The sequence below is a fragment of the Rhinatrema bivittatum genome, chromosome 6, assembly GCF_901001135.1.
Source record: "Rhinatrema bivittatum chromosome 6, aRhiBiv1.1, whole genome shotgun sequence".
NCBI classification, from domain to species: domain Eukaryota; kingdom Metazoa; phylum Chordata; class Amphibia; order Gymnophiona; family Rhinatrematidae; genus Rhinatrema; species Rhinatrema bivittatum.
The window spans coordinates 277,446,912-277,470,011 of NC_042620.1; the positions used below are offsets into that span (position 1 = coordinate 277,446,912).

The 23,100-nt window shown below is 45.3% G+C and overlaps 1 protein-coding gene across 1 annotated transcript in view; it reads left to right on the top strand.

Moving 5' to 3' along the window:
* The first annotated feature begins 12,418 nt into the window (after positions 1-12,418).
* LOC115094710 (phosphatidylinositol 3,4,5-trisphosphate 5-phosphatase 2-like) overlaps positions 12,419-23,100 on the top strand; it is a 116,707-nt gene continuing 106,025 nt past the window's right edge. Inside the window, exons 1-2 of the mRNA XM_029607963.1 lie at positions 12,419-12,477; positions 14,020-14,107. Coding sequence (XP_029463823.1) covers positions 12,419-12,477; positions 14,020-14,107 — 147 coding nt within the window. The remainder of the gene's footprint in view (positions 12,478-14,019; positions 14,108-23,100) is intronic.

Below are 23,100 nucleotides of genomic sequence, written 5' to 3' on the forward strand. Positions count from 1 at the left end.
GGGCACTGGGAGGCTGTGGAGGAAGAAGCTGCAGAATGGTTTGACCACTGGGAGGGTGTATGAGAAAAAGGCTTGTGGAGTGGTCTGGGTGTTGAAAGCAGGGCTGCAGAAACCTGGGGGGATGGGGGATGGGGGGGGGGCAATGGGCTGGCCGAAGATTTGCTGCATTTCAATTGAAGCTAAATCTAACTCAGCAGAGAACAGCCCTCACCTTCCTGATCCAGCGCCTCCCTTCCAGGCAGCATGCAGGGAACAGGAGAGCCTGCAGCAGACAGATCAAAGGGGGATCATTTTGGGGAGACTAGGAATGGCTGAATATAGATCACCAGAGGGTGGGAAAAGAGGCTGGGGGTAAGGGTGTGTGTGTGTGTGTGTGTCAGATTGGGTGGGATTTTAGAGAGGGGGATGCAAGGAAGAACAGGAATAGAGCAGGGCTGGGGACACCTCCTTCCTCTCCTCCGCACGCCTGCACTGCAATTCAGATCCTCCCTTCCTTGATCTTGGATTTCCCCCCCCCTCCCCCCCCAAGATCCTGGAACCTCCCTTCCTTCCTACCTCTCCCATCTCTCCAGATCCTGAAAAACCCAACTCGTCCTACTCCCTTCTCTCCTTCTCTCCTTCTCTCCTTCCTCAATCCAAAATCCTTCCTCTTTCTCTCCTCTTTCCCATCACAGATTTCTAATCTTCCCCATCTCACATGTTCCCCATTCCTAGTCCTCTTTCCTTTTCACACTCCTCCCCCTTTCTCCTCCCCCTGTTCCTGATCCCCCTCCCCTCCCCTCCCTTCCCCTCCCCATCCCTGCCTCCTCCCTGTACTGATACTTCAGATCACTTTTTTTTACCCCATAAAAATAATATAAAATTATACTAATCATAGTGTAAAACTACTTTATTTTTTATAATGTAATATAAAAGATGGAAATGTTTGCCAATTTGCTTCTAAATTTTTAAATTCTTGCCACAAAAGAATCTTCCTTTGAGCTGCCATAGGAAACTAGGGGACTGTGCTTTAGACTTTCTGCTTCCTGTTGTCCAACCATGGCGGGGAGAGGGGGTGATAGGGGGGCAACAGCACCAACGGTGCCTAGGGGGCCAAAACCCTAAATCCGTGGCTGGACAAAGGGAATGTGTAGAGATGGGAGGAGATGCAGTAGAGGACTCTGGGTGCTGCGAGAACACCGGCAGTGTATGCAGAGTTTCAGTACAGAGGTTATGTACATCGCTGGATGGTTCTAAGGAAGACAGGACAGAAGTGGATGGAAGGGTAGATGCTCTCTACATGGAAGGAGGTATATATATATATATATATATATACATACATCACATTAATTGCTCCTTGTATGAGAAATTACCTGAAACTAAATTGTCTAAGTTTCAAATGATACAAAATTCTGCAGCATGGCTACAATTATGTTGTAAATGAGTGGCTCCTATTTCCCCTACTTATTTCTATTCTGCTTTTTTGACGTTTCAAAGTGGATTACCCGCAGGTAGTTCCCTATCCCCACAGGGTTCAAAATCTAGGTTTGTAACTGAGGGCAAAGTAACTTGCCTACATTTACATGGAACAGCAGCGGGATTTGAATGCTGATTTCCCTGGCTAGTAGCCCACTATTCTAAACACTAGGCTACTCCTCCACGCCAGCAGAGAATCCACTTTAAACTGATGACCTTCATCTTCAAGATGATAACCTTGCTCCACCATGCTTGGTTTTGTCTTTTTCTTTCTGTAGTGCAGGGGTGGCCAACTCTGGTCCTTCTCAATTGCCACAAACAGACCAGGTTTTCAGGATATCCACAATGAATATGCATGAGATACATTTGAATGCAATGGATGCAGTGTGTACAAATCAATCTCATGCATATTCATGACCTGTTTGTGGTTTTCAAGGAACAGAGTTGACCATCCCTCCTGTAGTGGATGTCCTTGGCTTGTTATTGTTTGTGTTGATTTACATTTTATTTTTCTGATAAATCTTGATGACTGTGTTGTATGCTGCCTTGGAATTTATGAGACAAAAGTGGTTTGTTAAAAGTGGTGCTGTCATTTTCTGCCATCTGACTGGCTGTACAATATGAACTCCTAAAACTACCACTCCCAAACGCCTTCTGCCTCTCTTATTTCGAACACTTCGGCCAACTGGCCTTTGTTCTCACAGCACCCTCTGCAGCACCAGCTAATCAACTTCTCCATATCCTGGGTGTGCTGTGTGAGATACCCACCTCATCCCAGTACCCTCAGATCTACTCCCCCTTGTGCAAGGGGAGATGATGAATTTTGTATCTACTTATGATACTGGCATCTGAGAAGGAGCAGTAGGCTGGGGGTCTGTACAGTCAGTCCACGTCCTCCTCCTGCACTGCCATGTGGTCCAAGGCAGCTCACTCAGGCCCCGGAAGCAGAGGAAGAGGCACTGCAAGGCTGCCCTACTCCTCCTCTTCCTCAACATGGAGAGTGAGTGTGAAGATTGTTGGGAGTGGGTAAGGGAAGTGAATGAGTGAGAGTGATGGGATAATGGGGAAAGGGAAGTGAATGAGGGAGAGTGGGGATAGGGTGGTTGGAAGAGTGAGTGAGGGGGATCATGAGAGAAGGGAAGGGAATGAGAGAAGACAATTAATGTGGAGGATGGGAGAGAGTGCCAGGATAAAGTAAAAGAGGGGATCTTGAGGCTGAGTGGAAAAGTGACTGAGGAAGAGTGAGGGATCACTAGAGGGGAGGGAGGGAGAGGAGAAAGTGGCTGAGGGATTGTGGGATTGGAGAGAGAGCCCTTATGAAAGTGAGGGAGCAAATGGGGGTAGATTGGTTTAGGTGTGGAGCATGACTGAGGGATCATTGTGGGTGAAAGTTGAGAGAGGGGATTGGAGTGGGCTTTGGAGAGGAGGATAAGGGAAAGATGGGATGGGATGGGATGGGATTGAGGGTTCTGGCTTTCTTTTTTCTTCGCCCCCATTCCAATCTTCTGTCCTTTTCTTCCACCTCATACCCAGTCCTTTTTCTTTCCTCCTTTATCCAATCTTCTGTCCTTTTCTTTCATCCTTATTCCCAATACCCCTTTTTCTCTCCTCCCCATCCCAGATCCCTCTTCCCTCCCCTTCTCTTTCCTTTTCTACTCCTCCCTGGATTCTCCATCCTCCCTCTATTCTCCTCCATCCCTTATCCCTGTGCCCCTCCTGCCTTCCTCATTTCCCTCCTCTGAGGTCTCCTCTCTCCTCTCTCCCCATTCCCAGATCCCTTCCTCTCCTACCTCTCCTTCCTCCTCAGCCCCAGTCATTAATATCCCTGTTCTTCTAATAAAGAGCCAAATTAACTGGACACAATAATGTCAGAAAGCGACCTTTATTTTATAAAATAAAAAATATATATTACAAATAGCAAATTATATGCAAAATTATGTAAATTTTCCATATAATTGCTGCAGAATTTTGAAAAATCTGCTGCAGGAAATGTGGGTGGGAGGGGCTCTGAGTATAGTCGGAGAAATATTGATGGTGATGGTGGGAGATGGGTAGGTGGGATACTGTATGGTGGGATAGGATTGATGTTGGGAGGTGGGTAGGTTTGACACAGTATGGGTGGGGCAGGATTGATGGTGGGATGGTGGGTAGGTGTCAGTGACGGTATGGGTGGGGCAGGATTGATGGTGGGAGGTGGGTAGGTGTCAGTGACAGTATGGGTGGGGCAGGATTGATGGTGGGAGGTGGGTAGGTATCAATGACAGTTTCAATGGGGCAGGACTGATAGTGGGAGAGGGTAGGTATCAGTGACATAGTTGGGTAGAGTAGGATTGATGGTGGGAGATGGGTAGGTTTCAGTAACAGTATAGGTGGAGAAGGATTAATGGGGATGATGGGAGCTGGGTAGGTGTCAGTGGCAGTGTGGGTGGGGCTGGATTGTTAGTAGGAAGTGGGTAGGCATCAGTGACAGCTTGGGTGTGGCTGGATTGTTGGTGGGAGGTAGGTAGGTAGGTAGGTGTCAGTGACAGTGTGGGTGGGGCAGAATTGATGTTGTGAGATGGGTAAGAATCATAGGCTTAGCATAGATAAGGTAGGACTGGCAGAGGCCCAGTGGGAGAGCATTGCAAGCAGATGGCGAGTGGATCTTTAAGGTGGGCACACTGGTTATGGTGCATTGAGTAGGGATTGCAGAGGTACAGTATTGGTAGGATTGTGAGTGTTGTGCTGGTGGAATGTGGTAGGAAATTCAGTTAGGGTGTGTGGGCAGGACAGTTTTTAGGGATGTACAGGTACATGCAGGTAGAGCAGTGAGTAGGGAGTGTGTGGATGCAGCATGAGTATGGGCACAGCACAGACAAGGAATGAGTAGAGGCATGCAGTCAGTGCAGTGAATGGCATGTGGGGGCATTGTTGGTGGGTGAGTGAGGGTAAATAAGTTGTACATTGCATAGTGGCATGTGGTTGTAACACAGGTAGGCAGTTAATAGGAATGAGTGGACAGCAGCAAGTAGTGGTGTATGGGTGTGGAAAAGGTGGAGTAGGAAGTAGGGGATATACACATGTAGCATAGGTGTGTCAAAATTTAAAGGTGTGCAGTTACTGTGTGGGTGATATACTGCATGGGGATGTGCAGGAGCAATTTGGGTGGGGTTGTGAATAGTATATGGGGCAGTGTGAATCAGGTAGCAAACAGTGATGCACTGGTGTAATGCAGGCAGGATATTGAATTGGGGTGTGTGGGCATGGCAGTGAGTAGTGATAAGCAGGAAGGTCATTTATTTATTTATTTATTTAAAAACATTTCTATACCGTCGCTAAGTTATATACCATCGCAACGGTTTACAAATAGGCACATAGACTAAGGTAAGTAAATGTAGGATATCTTACATTCTAACAGGTGCCAATAAAGTTCGGTTACAATTTCATAAATAAAATCATTATTTGAGTAATGTTGGTCAAGTCCAGGTATATTATTGAGTTACTATCGCTTTGAAATATTACTTCTTAAAAGTAGGATTGATTAAATTCATTCTCATCTGCATTACCTTGTACTTTCATTCTCTCTCTACCCTCCACACTCTTTAGTGAAGGCTTTTTTAAAGAGCAATGTTTTTAGATTTTTCTTAAAAGTTTTGAGATTATTCTGTAATCTGAGTTCGGGTGGCATCGTGTTCCATAGTATGGGCCCAGCCAATGATAAAGCCCTTTCTTTCACTTGGGTTAATTTTGCTGACTTTACTGAAGGGATTGTTAGTAGTGCTTTGTTTGCTGAGCAGAGGTTTCTTTGTGGAACGTGTACTCGTAAGGCTGTGTTTAGCCAGTCTGCTTCTTTATCATATATTAGTTTGTGTATGGTGCATAAGGCTTTGTATTTTATCCTGTATTCGATGTTCGAGGCATGGTGGGGTAGTGAGTAATGGTGTGCTGGTGCAGTGCAGACTGGACAGTGAGTAGTGGTGTGTTGATGGGTTTGTGAATTATACAATATACAACTCATTTACCCTAACTCACCCACCAGCAATGCACCCACATGCCATTCACTGCACTGACTGCATGCCTCTACTCCCGAAGATAGGTCCATAGGGAAGTTTGAGGCCCACAGCAAAGGTCAAAAAAATTAACCCAAAAACAGAAAAGATTATGAACATGCTTACTTGTAAATGTGGGAGCCATTTGGCCTCAGGACATTATGACACAGTGTTAAGAAATTACTTGGTTTTCCCATCATTATCTTTCCTGGGTGGTAGCCTCAGGGATCTGTACTTGGACCAGTGCTTTTCAATATATATATAAATGAACTGGAAAGGAATACGACGAGTGAGGTTATCAAATTTGCGGATGATTCAAAATTATTCAGAGTAGTTAAATCACAAGCAGACTGTGATACATTACAGGAGGACCTTGCAAGACTGGAAGATTGGGCATCCAAATGGCAGATGAAATTTAATGTGGACAAGTGCAAGGTGTTGCATATAGGGAAAAATAACCCTTGCTGTAGTTACACGATGTTAGGTTCCATATTAGGAGCTACCATCCAGGAAAATGATCTAGGCATCATAGTGGATAATACTTTAAAATTGTTGGCTCAGTGTGCTGCAGCAGTCAAAAAAGCAAACAGAATGTTAGGAATTATTAGGAAAGGAATGGTTAATAGAACGGAAAATGACATAATGCCTCTATATTGCTCCATGGTGAGACCGCACCTTGAATACTGTGTACAATTCTGGTCACCGCATCTCAAAAAAGATATAGTTGCGATGGAGAAGGTACAGAGAAGGGCAACCAAAATGATAAAGGGATGGAACAGCTCCCCTATGAAGAAAGGCTGAAGAGGTTAGGGCTGTTCAGCTTGGAGAAGAGACGGCTGAGGGGGGATATGATAGAGGTCTTTAAGATCATGAGAGGTCTTGAACAAGTAGATGTGACTCGGTTATTTACACTTTCGAATAATAGAAGGACTAGAGGGCACTCCATGAAGTTAGCAAGTAGCACATTTAAGACTAATCGGAGAAAATTCCTTTTCACTCAACGCACAATAAAGCTCTGGAATTTGTTGCCAGAGGATGTGGTTAGTGCAGTTAGTGTAGCTGGGTTCAAAAAAGGTTTGGATAAGTTCTTGGAAGAGAAGTCCATTAACGGCTATTAAGCAAGTTTACTTAGGGAATAGCCACTGCTATTAATTGCATCAGTCACTAACCAACCTCTTTCCCTTTTTAATCAATTCGCCAACTTGAACGTACAAGGGAATCCTTGTCTGGTGGTTTTTTTGTACGGAGGTTTCTGACCAGGGTAACCCTATATAGGACTCAGTAGATTCTCCCGCAGTCCCTGAAGCAGGCACACAGTGCCGAAACATGGCCCGTGTCGGACATGCAGCTCCGTACCCATGAAACATCAATAAAGGCGGCGACCTTGATAAGTATGAAACAGAAATTGAAGTGGGTTGGAAAAGCAGCAGGGGAGAAGGGACTTTAAGAAAAATTAGAAAAAATAAAAAAGTGAATATCTTTAGAAATATTTTTTGAAAATAATAAAAGAATAATAGACGGAGGAAAAGAAAAAGATAACTGCAAATCGGTTACCCTGGTCAGAAACCTCCGTACAAAAAAACCACCAGACAAGGATTCCCTTGTACATTAATTGCATCAGTAGCATGGGATCTTCTTAGTGTTTGGGTAATTACCAGGTTCTTGTGGCCTGGTTTGGCCTCTGTTGGAAACAGGATGCTGGGCTTGATGGACCCTTGGTCTGACCCAGCATGGCAATTTCTTATGTTCTTATATGGAACCTAACATCGTGTAACTACAGTATGGGTTATTTTTCCTTATATGCATCACTTTGCACTTATCCACATTAAATTTCATCTGCTATTTGGATGCTCAATTTTCCAGTCTCACAAGGTCCTCCTGCAATTTATCACAATCTGCTTGTGATTTAACTATTCTGAATAATTTTGTATCATCTGCAAATTTGATTACCTCACTCGTCGTATTCCTTTCCAGATCATTTATAAATATATTGAAAGCACGGGTCCCAGTACAGATCCCTGAGGCACTCTACTGCCCACCCCCTCTACTGAGAAAATTGTCCATTTAATCCTACTCTGAATTTCCTTATTATCTGAAGGCTTCAACTGTTATGACCGTCAATCGCAGACGGCTGCGACTGCTATTACTCACTTCGTATGTTGCTACCCTCTCTCCTCTGGGGAAACTCGCGGCTGTGGCTAGCCACTTCTGACGCACATGGCTCTGTTCCAGGACTCCCCAGGGCGGCGAGGATGCCGCCGACCGCCATATCTCTCCAGGGCCTTCCTAGGTGCATGCGCATGCTACATGGCCCTCCCTTAAGGACGCCAGGGCAGGAACCTTAGCGGCGTCTCCTCTTGATGACATCACTAGCCCTGGACTCTTAAGCACCATCGGGGTCCGGCTCTAAACATGGCCCCCACATCACTCTTTTGACTGTGCAATAAATTTGCTGCCCAACACGGAACCTCCTCAGGGTAGGATTTACCCATTGTCCTTGACTGAAACGCAAGCTATGTCGGAATATATATGTGAAAATTTAGCCAAGGGCTTCATCCGGCCCTCCAAGTCTCCCGCTGGAGCAGACTTTTTCTTCGTGGGGAAGAAAGACAGCTCTCTCTGGCCGTGCATCGACTACCATGGCGTTAAATGAGATCACTCTGAAGGATCGCTACCCTCTACCTTTAATTTCGGAACTCTTTGACAGACTTCAGGGTGCTAAGATCTTCACCAAATTAGATCTTAGAGGGGCCTACAACTTGGTCTGAATCCGCCAGGGCGATGAATGGAAAATCGCGTTTAACACGCGTGATGGCCACTTTGAATACCTTATGATGCCATTCGGCCTCTGTAATGCTCCAGTGGTTTTTCAGAATATGATGAATGAGGTCTTCAGAGACTTGCTCTACTGATGTGTCGTAGTATACCTGGATGACATCTTGGTTTTTTCTCAAGACCTTCAGAGCCATCACCGGGATGTCTACAGTGTTCTTCAGCATTTGCGGAACAACCAGTTGTATGCCAAACTGGAGAAGTGCTCTTTTGAAGAAGAGTCCATTCCCTTCCTGGGCTATGTGGTCTCTAGCCAAGGCTTTCAGATGGATCCCCAAAAATCCAAAAGTATCCACGATTGGCCTCAACCCACAGGCCTCAAGGCTTTGCAGAGATTTCTTGGCTTCACCAATTACTACAGATCATTTATTCATCACTATTCTACGCTGACCGCCCCGCTCATGGTCATGATTCGCAAGGGTGCCAATCCGTCTCAGTGGTCACCCGAGGCCATGACCGCCTTCCAGGACCTCAAGGCCGCCTTCCTTCAGCAGCCATGCCTGCACTATCTAGACCCCTGATGGCCCTTCATCGTCGAAGTCGACGCCTCTGATGTTGGCGTAGGAGCAGTACTCAGCCAGTATTTGGCCACCCATACCTTACACCCTTGCTCATTCTTCTCAAAACGCTTTTCTCCAGCAGAACGTAATTATGCAATCGGGGATAAGGAGTTGTTGGGAATTAAACTGGCTTTTGAGGAGTGGCATCCCTGGCTTGAGAGGGCGCAGCATCAGATTACAGTATATACTGACCACAAGAACCTCAAGTATTTGCACCGTGCGCAACGCCTAAATCATCAACAGGCCCGTTGGGCCCTTTTTTAAAACTTGATTTAATTTCCTGTTATGATACCGTCTAGCCAATAAAAACTGCCATGCTGATGCACTCTCCCGGTCCTTTGTCACTAAAAATGTCCCCGACGTTCCATGGCACATCATTGATCCAGCTAAAGTCCTCCTTTCTGCCACATTTATTGTGCCGCCTGGGAAAACAGTAGTTCCCCGACAACTCCGACGGAAGATACTCCGCTGGGCTCATGACTCCTTAACAGCAGGCCACCCGGGACAGTCTAGAACCCTTTCCACTCTCCAACGGTTCTAATGGTGGCTCACCATGAAGAAGGACACACAAGCCTATGTTGAGTCTTGCCCCACATGCGCTCATCATAAGCCTCTGGCAGGTCATCCTTGGGGTCTCATGCAACCTCTTCCCACGCTCAGTGAGCCGTGGACACACATAGCCACAGATTTCATTATGGACCTTCCTCCTTCAAGTGGCAATAATACGATTTGGGTCACCGTGGACCGATTTTTGAAAATGGCTCACTTTGTGGCGTTACCTGGCCTTCCCTCGGCTCCGGAGTTAGCGAATCTGTTCATCCGCCACATATTCCGCCTCCATGGTCTCCCTAGACATATTCTCTCTGATCGGGGAGTACAATTCACCGCCTGGTTTTGGAAATCCGTCTGCAAAACGTTTGACATCGCATTGGATCTCACATCGGCTTACCATCCCAAAGCCAATGGTCAGACGGAAAGAACAAACAGGACCTTAAAACAGTTCCTTCGAGCATATGTAAATTCCCGGCAGAATGATTGGTCCAACCTTTTGCCATGGGCTGAGTTTGCTCTAAATTCCCACCAGTCCACATCCACCGGGTCATCACCCTTCCAGATGGTCTATGGATGCCAGCCGCTGCCTCCTCTCCCGCTCTCACTGTCAGTGCCGTCCCCAGCAGCGCAGGAGTTGCATCGACTCTGGGACCACACCAAACAACTCCTTCAGCAAGTCGCCCAAATATCCATAAAGTTCTACGATGCCCATCATCGAGAAGCTCCGCAATTTAACCCAGGAGACAAAGTGTGGCTCAGCACTCGTTTTATTCATCTTAAACTGCTTTCGGCCTGCTTCACCCCCAGATACATTGGGCCTTTTCCCGTGCTTCGCCAGCTGGGCCCAGTTACCTGCATCTCCTAAAATCCATAATGTTTTCTATATCTCGCTACTAAAACCTCTGGTACTGTCCGATTTCTCAAAAAAAACACCTGAGCCCCAACCTCTGTCATCGGATGTTGTGGACGTCAGAAAGCATGGAAAGAGGTGGGAATATCTCCTCTCGTGGGAGGGCTTTGGGCTTGAAAAAAACAGCTGGGAGCCTGAAGCCAACATCCTTGACAAGGATCTAATAAGGCAGTTCCATGCCACACATCCTAGAAAATCCAAACCCGGGGGGGGGGACCTTAAGAGAGGGGGTACTTTTATGACCATTGGTCGCAGACGGCTGTGACCGCTATTACTCACTTTGTGTGCTGCTACCCTCTCTCCTCTAGGGAAACTCATGGCTGTGGCTAGACGCTTCTGATGCATATGGCTCTGTTCCGGGACTCCTCAGGGCGGTGAGGATGCCACTGACTGCCATGTCTCTCCCAGGCCTTCCTAGGCACTTGCACGCGCTACATGGCCCTCCCTTAAGGACGCCAGGGCTGGAACCTCAGGGGCGTCTCTTCTTGATGACATCACTAGCCCTAGGCTCTTAAGCACCATCAGGGCCTGGCTCTAATTGACTTGGCAACGAGTTCCCTCCTTGCCGAATCCTGCTGATCTCTCTATGGATGCTGGTTCCTGGTTCCTGCTCCTCCTGGCGTGAGACACTCTCGGGTACCAGCTCCTTGGGGGCCCTGCTCTTGTCTCTGGCTATCCGCTCCTCGGAAGGCCCTGCACCTCAGACACTGTCTGCCAGCCCCCCCCCCCCCACCCCCACCCCGCTCCTCGGGGTTCCTCCCGGAACTACTCTACCTGTGAGACTCTACATCGGTGTACCCCACTCAGCGGACCATTTCCATTCTACTCTGCTTCAGGGAGACTCAGCGTGGTGTGCCCCGCTCTGCAGACCATTGCCATACGACTCTGCTTCATGGAGACCAACGTAGGTGCACCCCACCCTGCAGGCCATTGCCTCACTACTCTGCTTCATGGAGACCTAGCGCTAGTGTACCCTACTCCACGGGCTATTGCCTTTCACTTGTGACCAAGCTGTGCCCCCCTGCTCCTGGGGTAGTGCATTGTGAACTTTGGGACTGTGCCGCGCTCCCCTGTTCCTCGGGGCAGCGCCTTGTATATTCGTGTTACTACGTCCTGCTCCCCGCTCCTCGGGGTAGTGTCCTCTTGCACTGCCAGAGACTCCTGGGCTTCCCCACGTCTTGGGTAAGCCTACATCATACCTCCCAAGCTGACTCTCTCTGTGGCTTCTGGGGTCGCTTCTCAAGCACTCCTCCATACCCTGCTCCTTGGGGCCTGCTCAGCACTCCACCACTAGGAGGACCTATTCTGGCAACCGCATCCACACCCCAGTCTCCTGCTCTCCCTGTACTCACTGGGCTGTATCACCTATTGCTCAGACCTCGCCTCCCGACAGTGAGGCTCAGTGGGGCTCCTCCCCGTGGACCTGATCATCTTTCACTTTGGGCCAAGGGCCCATTAACCTACGAATTCTAACACTTACAGTGCTTATTCCCTTGCTTACAGATAAACAAATGGTACTCAGTCAGGTTAGACGAATTTATTGGTGTGCAAAATAAGACAGGGAATCGGGAAGGAGAAACAAATGACTTAACAGTCACTGTTGGAGCTCCTTCAGTTTTCTGCCTGCACATTAGCTGCTTATATAAAGAATTTCTTTCTTTGTTTACCAGTTTGCTCTTATCTCAGCATAATGACGGCTGGATCTGTTTCTTTTCTTCTTAGCCTAGCCCATTATTATTATTCCATTAGTATCTTTTCCTGTTCCCACAGGTAATCTCTCCTCTATCTGAGTTTCAGCCCTGCCATGGTGCCTGTGGTTTCAGCATTACAAGTCTCTTTTATCATGCGTCCCTTTTGTCTGGTTGTTAGACTCCCCACAGGCAATGCTTCTTTTTCTGATATGGATCATGTACACCACAGCTGCAATTCAGTGTGTACACATTGGGGTAGATTTTAAAAGCCCTGTGCCGGTGCGCCTATTTTGCATAGGCCGCCGGCGCATGCAAAGCCCCGGGGCTTTGCTTGGGGGCGTGTCGGGAGTATGTCGGGGGGCAGCGTGGCATTTGGGGCATGTCTGGGGCATGTCCAGAGGCATGACAGCGGTCTGGGGGCAGGGCCAAGTGCTCTGGCACAGTGGAAGGTATGTGTTTAGATGAAGAGATAAAAGCTACACAATCTTTGTTAAATTGCAGTAGTTCAGAGGTATCTGACTGAATGGAGAGGGTATCATGGGGACGAGAGCCTCAAACATTGATGACAAGAAATCCACTACCCTTTAAGAAAAGAACAATACTGCCTGTTAGTTCTTCAGTACAGAGCAGAGGAATACAAACAGAAACTTCTGATATGGGATTCCGTTTGACTCCAAGATGCTCACAGATGTCTAATGGACATCTTCTCACAAACACATTGCCAGAAAGGACTTTCATGACCTTTCCTTGAGATTACATGTCATCAACTAGAAGACCTGGGAGGCATCCGAGACAACAGCTCAGTACAAATTTTTTTGTAAGCCATTAAATTATTATGATTTGCCATAAAAGAAAAGCAGCATGTTGTTAAAAGTTTATAATCCAGTACTTAATTATTAGAAGCATTAAATTAGTAAAATAAACTATAAATAAATAAACTGCAATGTAACTGGATAGCTAGATGTCTGGGCATACAGCCAGCTAAACTCAAAGAGATAAGATATGTATGCCTGCAACAATTAAGCCTATAAATGCAAATAAGGTATAAATGTATAAGCCTATAAATGAAAACAATTAAGGATAGATTTTAAAATATGCGCATGCACGTCCTTGTGCGCACCGATTTTATAACATGTGCATATGCATGTGCAGGTGGTGGGCACAGGGGGGGAAATTAAGTAAATTACATGTAGCGATGTAATCAAGCCTCCCCCAGTTCCCAAGAGACTTGATCGATTTACTCATATATAATAAAATAAGCATATTCTTATATGAATATTCTTTTGTCTGATTATTGAGCACTATTATTATTGCTCTCATTAATACATTAACTCTTAAGGACAATGATGTGTTACAGATATATGACATGGGTTTCTGGAGAGAGAAATTGACCCATACTCCTTGTTATTGATTTCCTCATCCAGTACTACTTGACAGAGTATGAACCTGAGAGAATGGATTTATGAATTGGGATGTGCAGGGCATGGTTGGGCACTGAGATAGTGGAATGCAGGCAGGACAGAGAATTGGGGTGTGGGGGCAGTGAGTAGTGGTATGCTGGTGCAGTGCAGGTAGGGCAGTGAGTGGTGGTGTGCAGGCAGGTTGGAAATGGGATATGCAGAGCATGGATGGGCAGTGAGTAGTGGTATGCAGGCAGGACAGAGAATTGGGGTGTGGGGGCAGTGAGTAGTGGTATGCTGCTGTAATGCAGGTAGGGCAGTGAGTGGTGGTGTGCAGGCAGGTTGGAATTGGGGTGTGCAGGGCATGGCTGGCAGTGAGAAGTGGTATGCAAACAGGACAGAGAATTAGGGTATGGGGCAGTGAGAAGTGTACTGGTGCAGTGCAGTAGGGCAGTGAGTGCTGGTATGCAGGCGGGTTGTGAACTGGGGTGTGCAGGCAATGATGGGTATATGAGTCAGTGTCTGTGGGTGGGATAGTCAGTAGGGTGTCTGGAACACTGATTCTGCTCTGATGATATTTTTCTCTTGCAGTGAAACAGATATGGCACTGTCCAGCCTGGAGACACTGGTCAAAGTGTTTGATTACCCACAATCAGCTATGTGTGTTGTCAGAAAACAGGTAAGTCTTTTTGCTCATCCCCTCAGCCTATCAGGGGAGCAAGACTATCCCATCCTCAACCTCCTTCTTAGTAGGGCTGTGTCTGTCTCTGGGTCAGGAGCAATCAGTGGGATGTCCTTGTTACTCAGGCTTCATGTTGCACAGCTCTCTCCTCCCTATCTCCTACACTGTACGCTGCTTTCTTTTCCCTTTCTCTCCAGTTTCCAGAGTTAGAAAAATTAGAAACATGATGGCTGAAAAAGACTATATAACTCATCTGTCCAATTTACATATCTCTTAAAATTCCCATCATTCCTTCAGAGATCCCTTATTTACATTTATATATCACTCCTGTCCTGCATCATCTTCTGTTACTGCAATTTTGAGAACCATACCCCATTATTCTAAAACAGAGACACTCACAAACACCTCTGCCAATGCACCTCATTCCTGCCCTGCAGCACCATGTTATAATAGGACAGAGACACTCACACACACCTTTATTAATGCACCTCACTCTTGCCCTGTTATTATAGGACAGAGACACACACACTGCTACTAATGCACCTCCTGCCTTGCAGCACCCTGTTATTATAGGATAGAGACCCTCACACAGAGATCTGCCAATGCACCTCACTCCTGCCCTGCAGCACACTGTTATTCTAAGACAGAGACATTCACACACACCTCTGCCAATGCACTTCACTCCTGCCCTGCAGCACACTGTTATAGGATTGAGACCCTCACATACTGATCTGCCAATATACCTCATTCCTGCCCTGCAGCACCTGGTTATTCTTAGACAGAGACCCTCACACACACACCTCTACTAATGCACCTCACTTCTGCCCTGCAGCACCTGGTTATTCTAGGACAGAAACCCTCACACACAGCTCTGCCAATGCACCTCAATCCTGCCCTGCAGCACCCAGTTATTGTAGGTCAGAGATCCTCACACACACCTCTACTAACGCACCTCACGCCTGCCCTACAGCACCTGGTTATTCTATGACAGAACACCTCACACGCAGCTCTGCCAACGCACCTCACTCCTGCCCTGCAGCACTCCGTTATTCTAGGTCAGAGACACTTGCACTCAGTTCTGCCAACACACCTCACTCCTGCCCTGCAGCACCCTGTTATTCTCACACACAATTCTGCAGCAGCCCGTTATTCTAAGAGCAAGATAACATACACACACCGCTCTGCCAGTGCACCTCATGCCTGCCCTGTAACACCCCCTGCTGTCCTGGTGGTGGGAGGAAGCTGGGAATGGAAGCTCAGTGCACAGTGGCCATTGGCATGGCAGCTGTCATGTGCATGGAGATGGAAGTAAGTTTGCTGGAAAATGGTGAAAGTACTTTGAAAGAACTGAAAGAGGCAAGCCAAAGACAAGAAATTGTGTTTGGAAGTGGAGAAAACACCTGGAAAGAGCTGAAAGAAGCAAGCTAAAGACAAGAAACTTGCATTGGTTACCAGAGAAAATATCCAGAATCAGAAGAACAAAATCTAGGACACCAAACTGCAAGTAGACCTTTATTTTCTTGCAAATGTTATTTAAGTGGGAAGGGCCACATAAATAACTCCACCTCTTAGCTATGTGATTTAGAATGGGCACGTGCAACACTCCCACACAACCAAAAGATCTGAACATCTCCTCAGAGAATCACCCCTCCTCAGAGAATCACTCCTCAGAGAATCACCCGATCCGTGAATAATGGGACGCTACCTATCCCCTCCCCTAAAACAGCACATCTCAATTGCGTAAGGCAAAGAGCCATATCAATCGCAGGCCCTCAGCTATGGAACTTACTACCTCAAGAACTAAGAATGGACTCAAACAGTAGAACGTTTAAAAAGGGCATTAAAACCTGGCTCTTCCAAAAAGCTTTCTCATAATACTGGATATATAGAATTTTTTACTCATTTTACTTATAACACAGTCATCTATCTTTACTAGAACAATTAGAAATTTATACAGCGCTTAATTGTAGTTTGTGATATTTTAACTATGTTCTTATAATTTGAATGTTATTGTATTTTATGATATTTAACTGTACTTTTATCATTTGATGTTTTTTATACTGTGATCTCTTGTTATTGAATTTGATTTTTTGTAAACTGATGTGATGTACCCCACGAACATCGGTATATAATAAATAAATAAATACATACATACATACATAAATAAAGGTTCTCCCAGGGATGGGGAGGAGAGGCTGGAGCAAAGAAAACATTTTTAAAACCCTACAAAATAGAACTTCTCAGGGCACGGGTAGCCTCCAAAGCAGGAGCAGGCAAGACCCAGGAGCTGGCTATGCAGGATCTTCTGCCTGACCAGCCACCTCTCCCTTGAGCTGAGCTCTCAGGTTCTGGTGGCAGGCAGGCAGGACTTGGCAGGAGGTGCACACCGGAACAAAAAGGCGCCCACGAAGGCAGGGCAGGCTGCCGGAATAAACAAGAAACAAAAAGGGTTCCCACAAACACAGGAGAAGGAGTGCACCACAAAACAAGACATAAGAACAAAACCAAGACAGGACAGACAGAGAACGAGAAGGCCACTAAACTAGGGCACACAAGCAAACAGCACACAGGCAAACAGAACAAGACCAACAAGACAGCACAAACATAGACTTGAGCAAGAGGGCCACAATAATAGGGCCAAATACAGAGCAAAGACAAGGTATAGCCCAGAACTAGGATAGCTATAATATAGCGTGCAGGAGACTCCAAGCTGAGGCCAAGAGCTCAGGATGGGGCAAGCTATGCAGAAGCAGTGCTAAAAACATGGCTGGCAGCAGAACCTCCAAGGGCTTGGAGTGCTGAGTAGCAGGTAACCTGGCCCACTGCACAAGTATCCTCACATTACTATTGCAAGTAATATAAGCAAACTCAGTGTATGCACATTTACATAACACATATAGATTCTTATGCTCTATGGAAGATGGAAACACATGTCATTACAGTAAAAGAAGAATTTAATTAGTATTGGAAAAATAGGTGTAACCCTTGGGCAGGATGGATTCTTTTACTTACATAGTAACGTAGTAATGACGGCAGAAAAAGACCAAATGGTCCATCTAGTCTATCCAGCAATTTGCTTATGAGAGTAACTGCTGCTCTTTCCAGATTACCCCCATGCATTCTGTTAAGGGTAGTAATTGCTACTCCATGCAGGTTACCCCCCATGTTTCTGTTAAGGGTAGTAATTGCTACTCCGTGCAGGTTACCCCTATGTTTCTGTTAAGAGTAGTAACTGCCACTCCATGCAGGTTACCCCCCATGTTTCTGTTAAGGGTAGTAATTGCTACTCCATGCAGGTTACCCCCATGTTTCTGTTAAGGGTAGTAATTGCTACTCCATGCAGGTTACCCCCATGTTTCTGTTAAGGGTAATAATTGCTACTCCATGCAGGTTACCCCCATGTTTCTGTTAAGGGTAGTAATTGCTACTCCATGCAGGTTACCCCCCATGTTTCTGTTAAGGGTAGTAACTGCTGCTCCGGGCAGTTTACCCTCATGCAGAAATGTTATACTATCCTTTTCTTTAAGTCTGTAGGATGCACAGTGTTTGTCCAATGCTCTTTAGAATTCATTAACTGTTCTTGTCTTCACCACCTTTTGTGGAAGGGCATTCCAGGCATCCACCACCCTCTCTGTGAAGAAATATTTCCTGATATTGGTTCTTAGTCATCCCCCCTGGAGTTTCATATCATGACCCCTAGTTCTACTCTTTTCTTTCCAATGGAAAATGTTTGAAGTTTGTGCATCATTAAAACCTTTCAGGTATCTGAAGGTCTGTATCATATCTCCCCTGCACCTCCTGTCCTCCAGAGTGTACATATTCAGATCCTTCAGCCTTTCCTCAAAGGTTTTCTGAAACAGACCCCACACCATTTTGGGCGCCTTCCTTATTTATTTATTTATTTAACAGCTTTTTTTTTTTTATACCGACATTCGAGGGCACATCATATCGGTTTACATCTGAACAAAAGGTGGAAAATACAAAAAACAGGGAGGGGGGAAAGGGGAGCAACAAGAGTAACAATTTGCAACAAAGGTGCTGCAGCTAGAAGGAGGCTCTGTACGTGAGCCTGAAAACTTGAAACTAAAGGGTTAAAGATATTTACATATTAACATATGTTAATATTGACAGTTTCCATTCTGTCTTTATCCTTTTTGAGATATGGTCTCCAGATCTAAGCATAGTACTCCAGGTGAGGCCAGGGGCACATGGAAAGAAAAGGGAGGCAACTGCACAACTCCCCTCGGTTCCTATTCAACTTCTTCTCCCTACCGGATAGCTTTAACGTGAGGCCACGAGTTCCAGTTTGTAGGGACAAACAATAGCTCTTATACCCACTTCCTTTTTTCAATTATGCCCTGTTCCCGTCCTTAGTGCGCGTTATCAATATTTATACAGGCTCTGCATCCAAAGAACACACAGTAGAGGAATTGTTGTTTCCAACTTGTTTACTGATAGTTTGTTCAGATGAGTTAATAATATTTACATTTCTTTCATTCACTTGATAGCAGCAATAAATAATAAACAGCAGACAGAATGAACTTGTGACTCCACTTCTTGGTAAAGTCTCTACTTCTATGTGGAAGCTCTGTATTTACACATAATTCCTTCTTGTATCTAATTCCCTAAACTCCTCCAATCATGCAGATTAAAGTTAGTTTAACCTTCTGTTACTTCCCAATTTACTTCTATTTGATTCTTCCCAGGGGAGGTGATTAGAATATGCAGACAGTCACAATATTGAATCGGAACTCAGTCCCAGATTTAATACTCTTCCAGAAATCCTCTTATGCAGCACCTGAAGGGTTCTTCACTCTCCCTTGAATTTTCCTGGATTCTTTCTACTACTTAGGCAGTGCCTGGTGGGCACTTCTCATACCCTTAATTGACTTCCCTTAGTAGCAACAAAGTTCTTGTTATCTTTATGTTGTATCTTCCTTGTTTCTCCTATCAGTGCATATCAGTGCACTCTACTAGGATCCCTTTCTTTAGATGGTCTTGGTGTCTCCTCTGTGTCTCTCCGATGGAAAGACTCTCTTCAATAGGTTTAGGATGCTGATTCCAGGTACCTTGGGTTATCAGCCCCAAAGTGGAGAAAAAGATTACTTGAAACCAAAAGGGGAAAATTAAGCAAGAAGCAGGAAGGGTGCAAAAACTTCCATGCCTCACAACAGAGGAGATAGTTCAACACGGTTAATGCAAAAATATACTTCCTCTGTAGCAGCTCACTGTCACTGTGTATGCTCATTAGGAGACATAGCACAAGCAGGTCTTCCTTACCCCACATCCGGCCTCAAATACAGGGATGCCCCATCCACTGCAACCAGGGGTGTGGGCTCTCACAGGGAATCCTCAAAAATTGGCTTAAAAGAGTCCAAAACAAGTTTAAAGTCAAGTAGATGAGTCGACTAGTGACTGACCCTTAATGGGTGCTTCCTTACTCCTTTCTCATAACTTAAGAGGAAAAATTAGAAGACACAGAGCAGAGAGCTCCTGCTTCCTTAAATGCTGAACTAAAAATCCATGAGGATAGCAGGTGCTTTGGGCTGATAAACAATTAGCACACACCATTTGCATGTTCCCACATAGGGGAGCAAATCCCAAACCTCTCACATTTATTTAGGCACAGAACCTCCCCAGTAAGTTAGTATGCTCCTTTTAGTTAGGGAAAGCAAGGGTTCCTATATAGGAAAATTAGCTTTTTGTAGAGTGTACAAAAAAAAATCCCAAACCCCATGCTTTATCTCAATTTTCAGTTCAAGCAAATCAAAAATGAGTTCTAAAAATTCCCATCTAAATTCCAGCCAGAATATTTGCATTTAATTTCAGTTCAATCTCACATGATTGTTGAATACTTTAGATTAATTTTCTGCAATCCAAATGGTTGATGAAAGCAGTTGCTGATGCTTGGGGGTATCTATGATTACTTCCAGAGCTCCAGGTAGACCAGATGATCTTCTCCCTCTCTACTCTGAATAAACTCCTGACAACTCTTCTGAAATTTCCCTCAAAACTAAGTTTTCCTAATATTTGGTCTTTATCTGCCATCATTTACTGTGAGGTCCATATTCAAAAGCCATTTAGATAGATATCTCAAAAGTTATCCATCTAAATGGCAAATATGGCATATTCAGCCACTTATCCAGCTAAACTATAGCTGATAAAATATAATTTAGCCAGATAAAAAAGGGGCGGTTTGGGGGCATTCCAAGGAGGGACTAAGATATCCAGTTAGCTTAGCTGAATATCAGGTATATCCAGTTAGGTTAGCCAGATAACTTTAGACCTGCTTCTGACCAGGTCTAAAGTTATGCAGCCTTGAGGGCCGGATAACGTCATCATTCCAGAAGATCAGGTATGTGTGGGACAATCACCCACCAAAGTGTAATAGTAAGGCCGTGCTCTCATAGCCCCTCACCCCCTATCTAAACCTTTTAATGAGTTAATAAGGGGCCGGCATTGTATACCGGCCCAATCCTGATTCTCACGTAAAACATAATTGGCCTGATTCTCACCCATCCACAAGTAAAACTAGTGGTGCCTACCCCCATCCCCATGCCCCTCCCTATTCCACCTGATACCTTTTTTATCTGAGGTGGGAGCGAAGGACCCTCTGCCCTGCTCCCAGTGCCTCCAGTGCTGCTCTGACAGAGGCAATACTGGAAGCGTAAATTTCAACGTAGGTTTATGCTTCCAGTGCTGCCTTTGTCAGAACAGCACTGGAGACACTAGGAGTAGGAGAAGGGGTCCCTTGCTCCTGGCTCACAAAAGAAAGGTATCAGGCAAGTGGTAACTTGAGTGGTAGCAGCTTGGGAACAGCCAGAGGAAAAAGAAGGCAGATTCTTGCTGTTCCTTAAGTGCAGTTATTTGCAGTGAAAACAAAGAGCAGTACACGGCTAAACAAAGAAATCTGGCAGCTCACCTTGAAGTTCATGTATCTCTCAAATAATAAAGGGCAATGCAAAGCAAAACAAACAATTTAGGCCGCTCACCTTGACGTCAGGAAACAATCTTTCAATATATGACTTCCTGTCATTCTCAAACCTTAAACATAGCAGGTCTCAGCTTAGGATGGGTATCTGTCTGTTTCCTGGGGCCCACTTAACCCTCCTAGGCCATGAGATCTTATACTCTCGTGAAGGGCTCCTCCATTCACCCAAGATTCCCTGTGGGTCTGAATCTTAAAGAGGACTGGGTGAGACTGCTGGCCTGGTTCTTTAATGTAGTCTGAGGTAGTTTGAGGTAGTTTTTTGTATACTCTCTCCGAGAGCACGATGGGGGGTAGGAGCCACTAGACTTGCTTCTGGATGGGGGTGGGGGTCAGGCACTATATGTTTTTACATGAGAATCGGGACTGGGCCGGCATATAATGTTGGCCTCTTTCTAACTCATTAAAAAGGTTTGGATGGAGGGGTAGGGGTGGGGGGCTAGGAGAGCACAGCCTTGCTATTATGCTTTGGGGGGAGGGGATTGTCCTGCTCATTCCTGATCTTCTGGACTGATGACAGTGTTACTTAGCCGGATATCTTTTCAAGATATCTGGTTAAGTAGCACATTATCTGTTTATAGTTACTACTATGCTTATAGTTATGTACCATATCTTATCATATTATGCAACCAATTGTTCCATGTAACTATTACTTATTATTATCTAACTACTCTGTTCCATGTAAACCGATATGATGTGCAAACGGTTATTGGTATATAAAAACCTTCAAATAAATAAAATAAATAAATAAATATCGTGTCCACTACCCAGCCTAATGAATATGGACCTCAGTGTTACTCATTAAATGCAGGTACTATATTAATATTGTTTACCTAATCTGAAATAAAACAAAATCAGGAAATATCTAAAAATCAACTTACTTGTCCTTGTTACAAAATAGCACATAACTAGGTACTTATCCAGCTAAGTAGCAATAAATATAAGCCTCTTTGTATTTATCAGATCAGTAGATAGATCTTGAGGGCGGGAAATGAGCAGATCAACGCGGGGCAATTTATCTGGTTATCTTAACCGGATAAGTGCCTGTATTCAGCTTTATCCAGTTAAGTTAATAAGTAGACCTGTTCAATATTAGGTCTAAAGTTATTCGGATATCATTTATCCAGCTAACTAGAACTTATCTGGTTATATTCAGCAGCATAGCCGTGCTGCTGAATATCCTTCTAAATTATCTGGATAAGTTATTTCCAGATAATTTAGATAAACATATCTCTTTGAATATTGGGCACATAATGTATTGCTTACTTAAGCTGTGATACAAAGGTATCTCCTTTGCCCATTTAAGTTTACCAGTATCTCATAAACTAACAAAAGGGGCTGATGCAATAAATTTAGCAGAAAGTGGGCTCTGATTTTTCAGAAGCCGCTTTCTTAGCGCACGCATGGCGCCCGCAAGGGGGGTCACCACGCAATGTGCAAATTAGGGGGTCACGCTAGCAAGGAGGCGCTAGGGTCGCTTGCGCGACCTTAGCGCCTCCTTGCTAACACGACCCCCGTGGCGGCTGCCGGTTATAAAGACCGACGCCGGTAAACTCGGCATCGGTTTTCATAACCGGCCATCTGAGTATCGGCATCTGTTTTCATTACTGGCAGACGACCGGTTATGAAAACCGATGCCGAGTTTACCAGTGTTGGTCTTCATAACTCAGTGGTCTGCCAAGGTATTTTTTTTTTTTTGTTGAAGAAGTACCGAAAAGCAGTTTTTTCTGCTTTTCTGTACTTCTTCTACGTGCTCCAGGCAGGCGTTAATATCTGAGCGATAAATGTGAGTCTGAGATGCACATTTATTTTTTTGAATGCGGAGTGAATGAATAATAGCCTCATTCACGTGCATTTGCGTGTGATGAGCGCTAACTCATTCACTCCACGTCGGACGCGCGTTAAATAGGCGCTAATCTCCCTATTGCATTGGGGGTGGATTAGCGCCTATTTAACCCACGTCCGACAGCGGGTTAAATAGTGCGCTCTTGTGAGCACAATG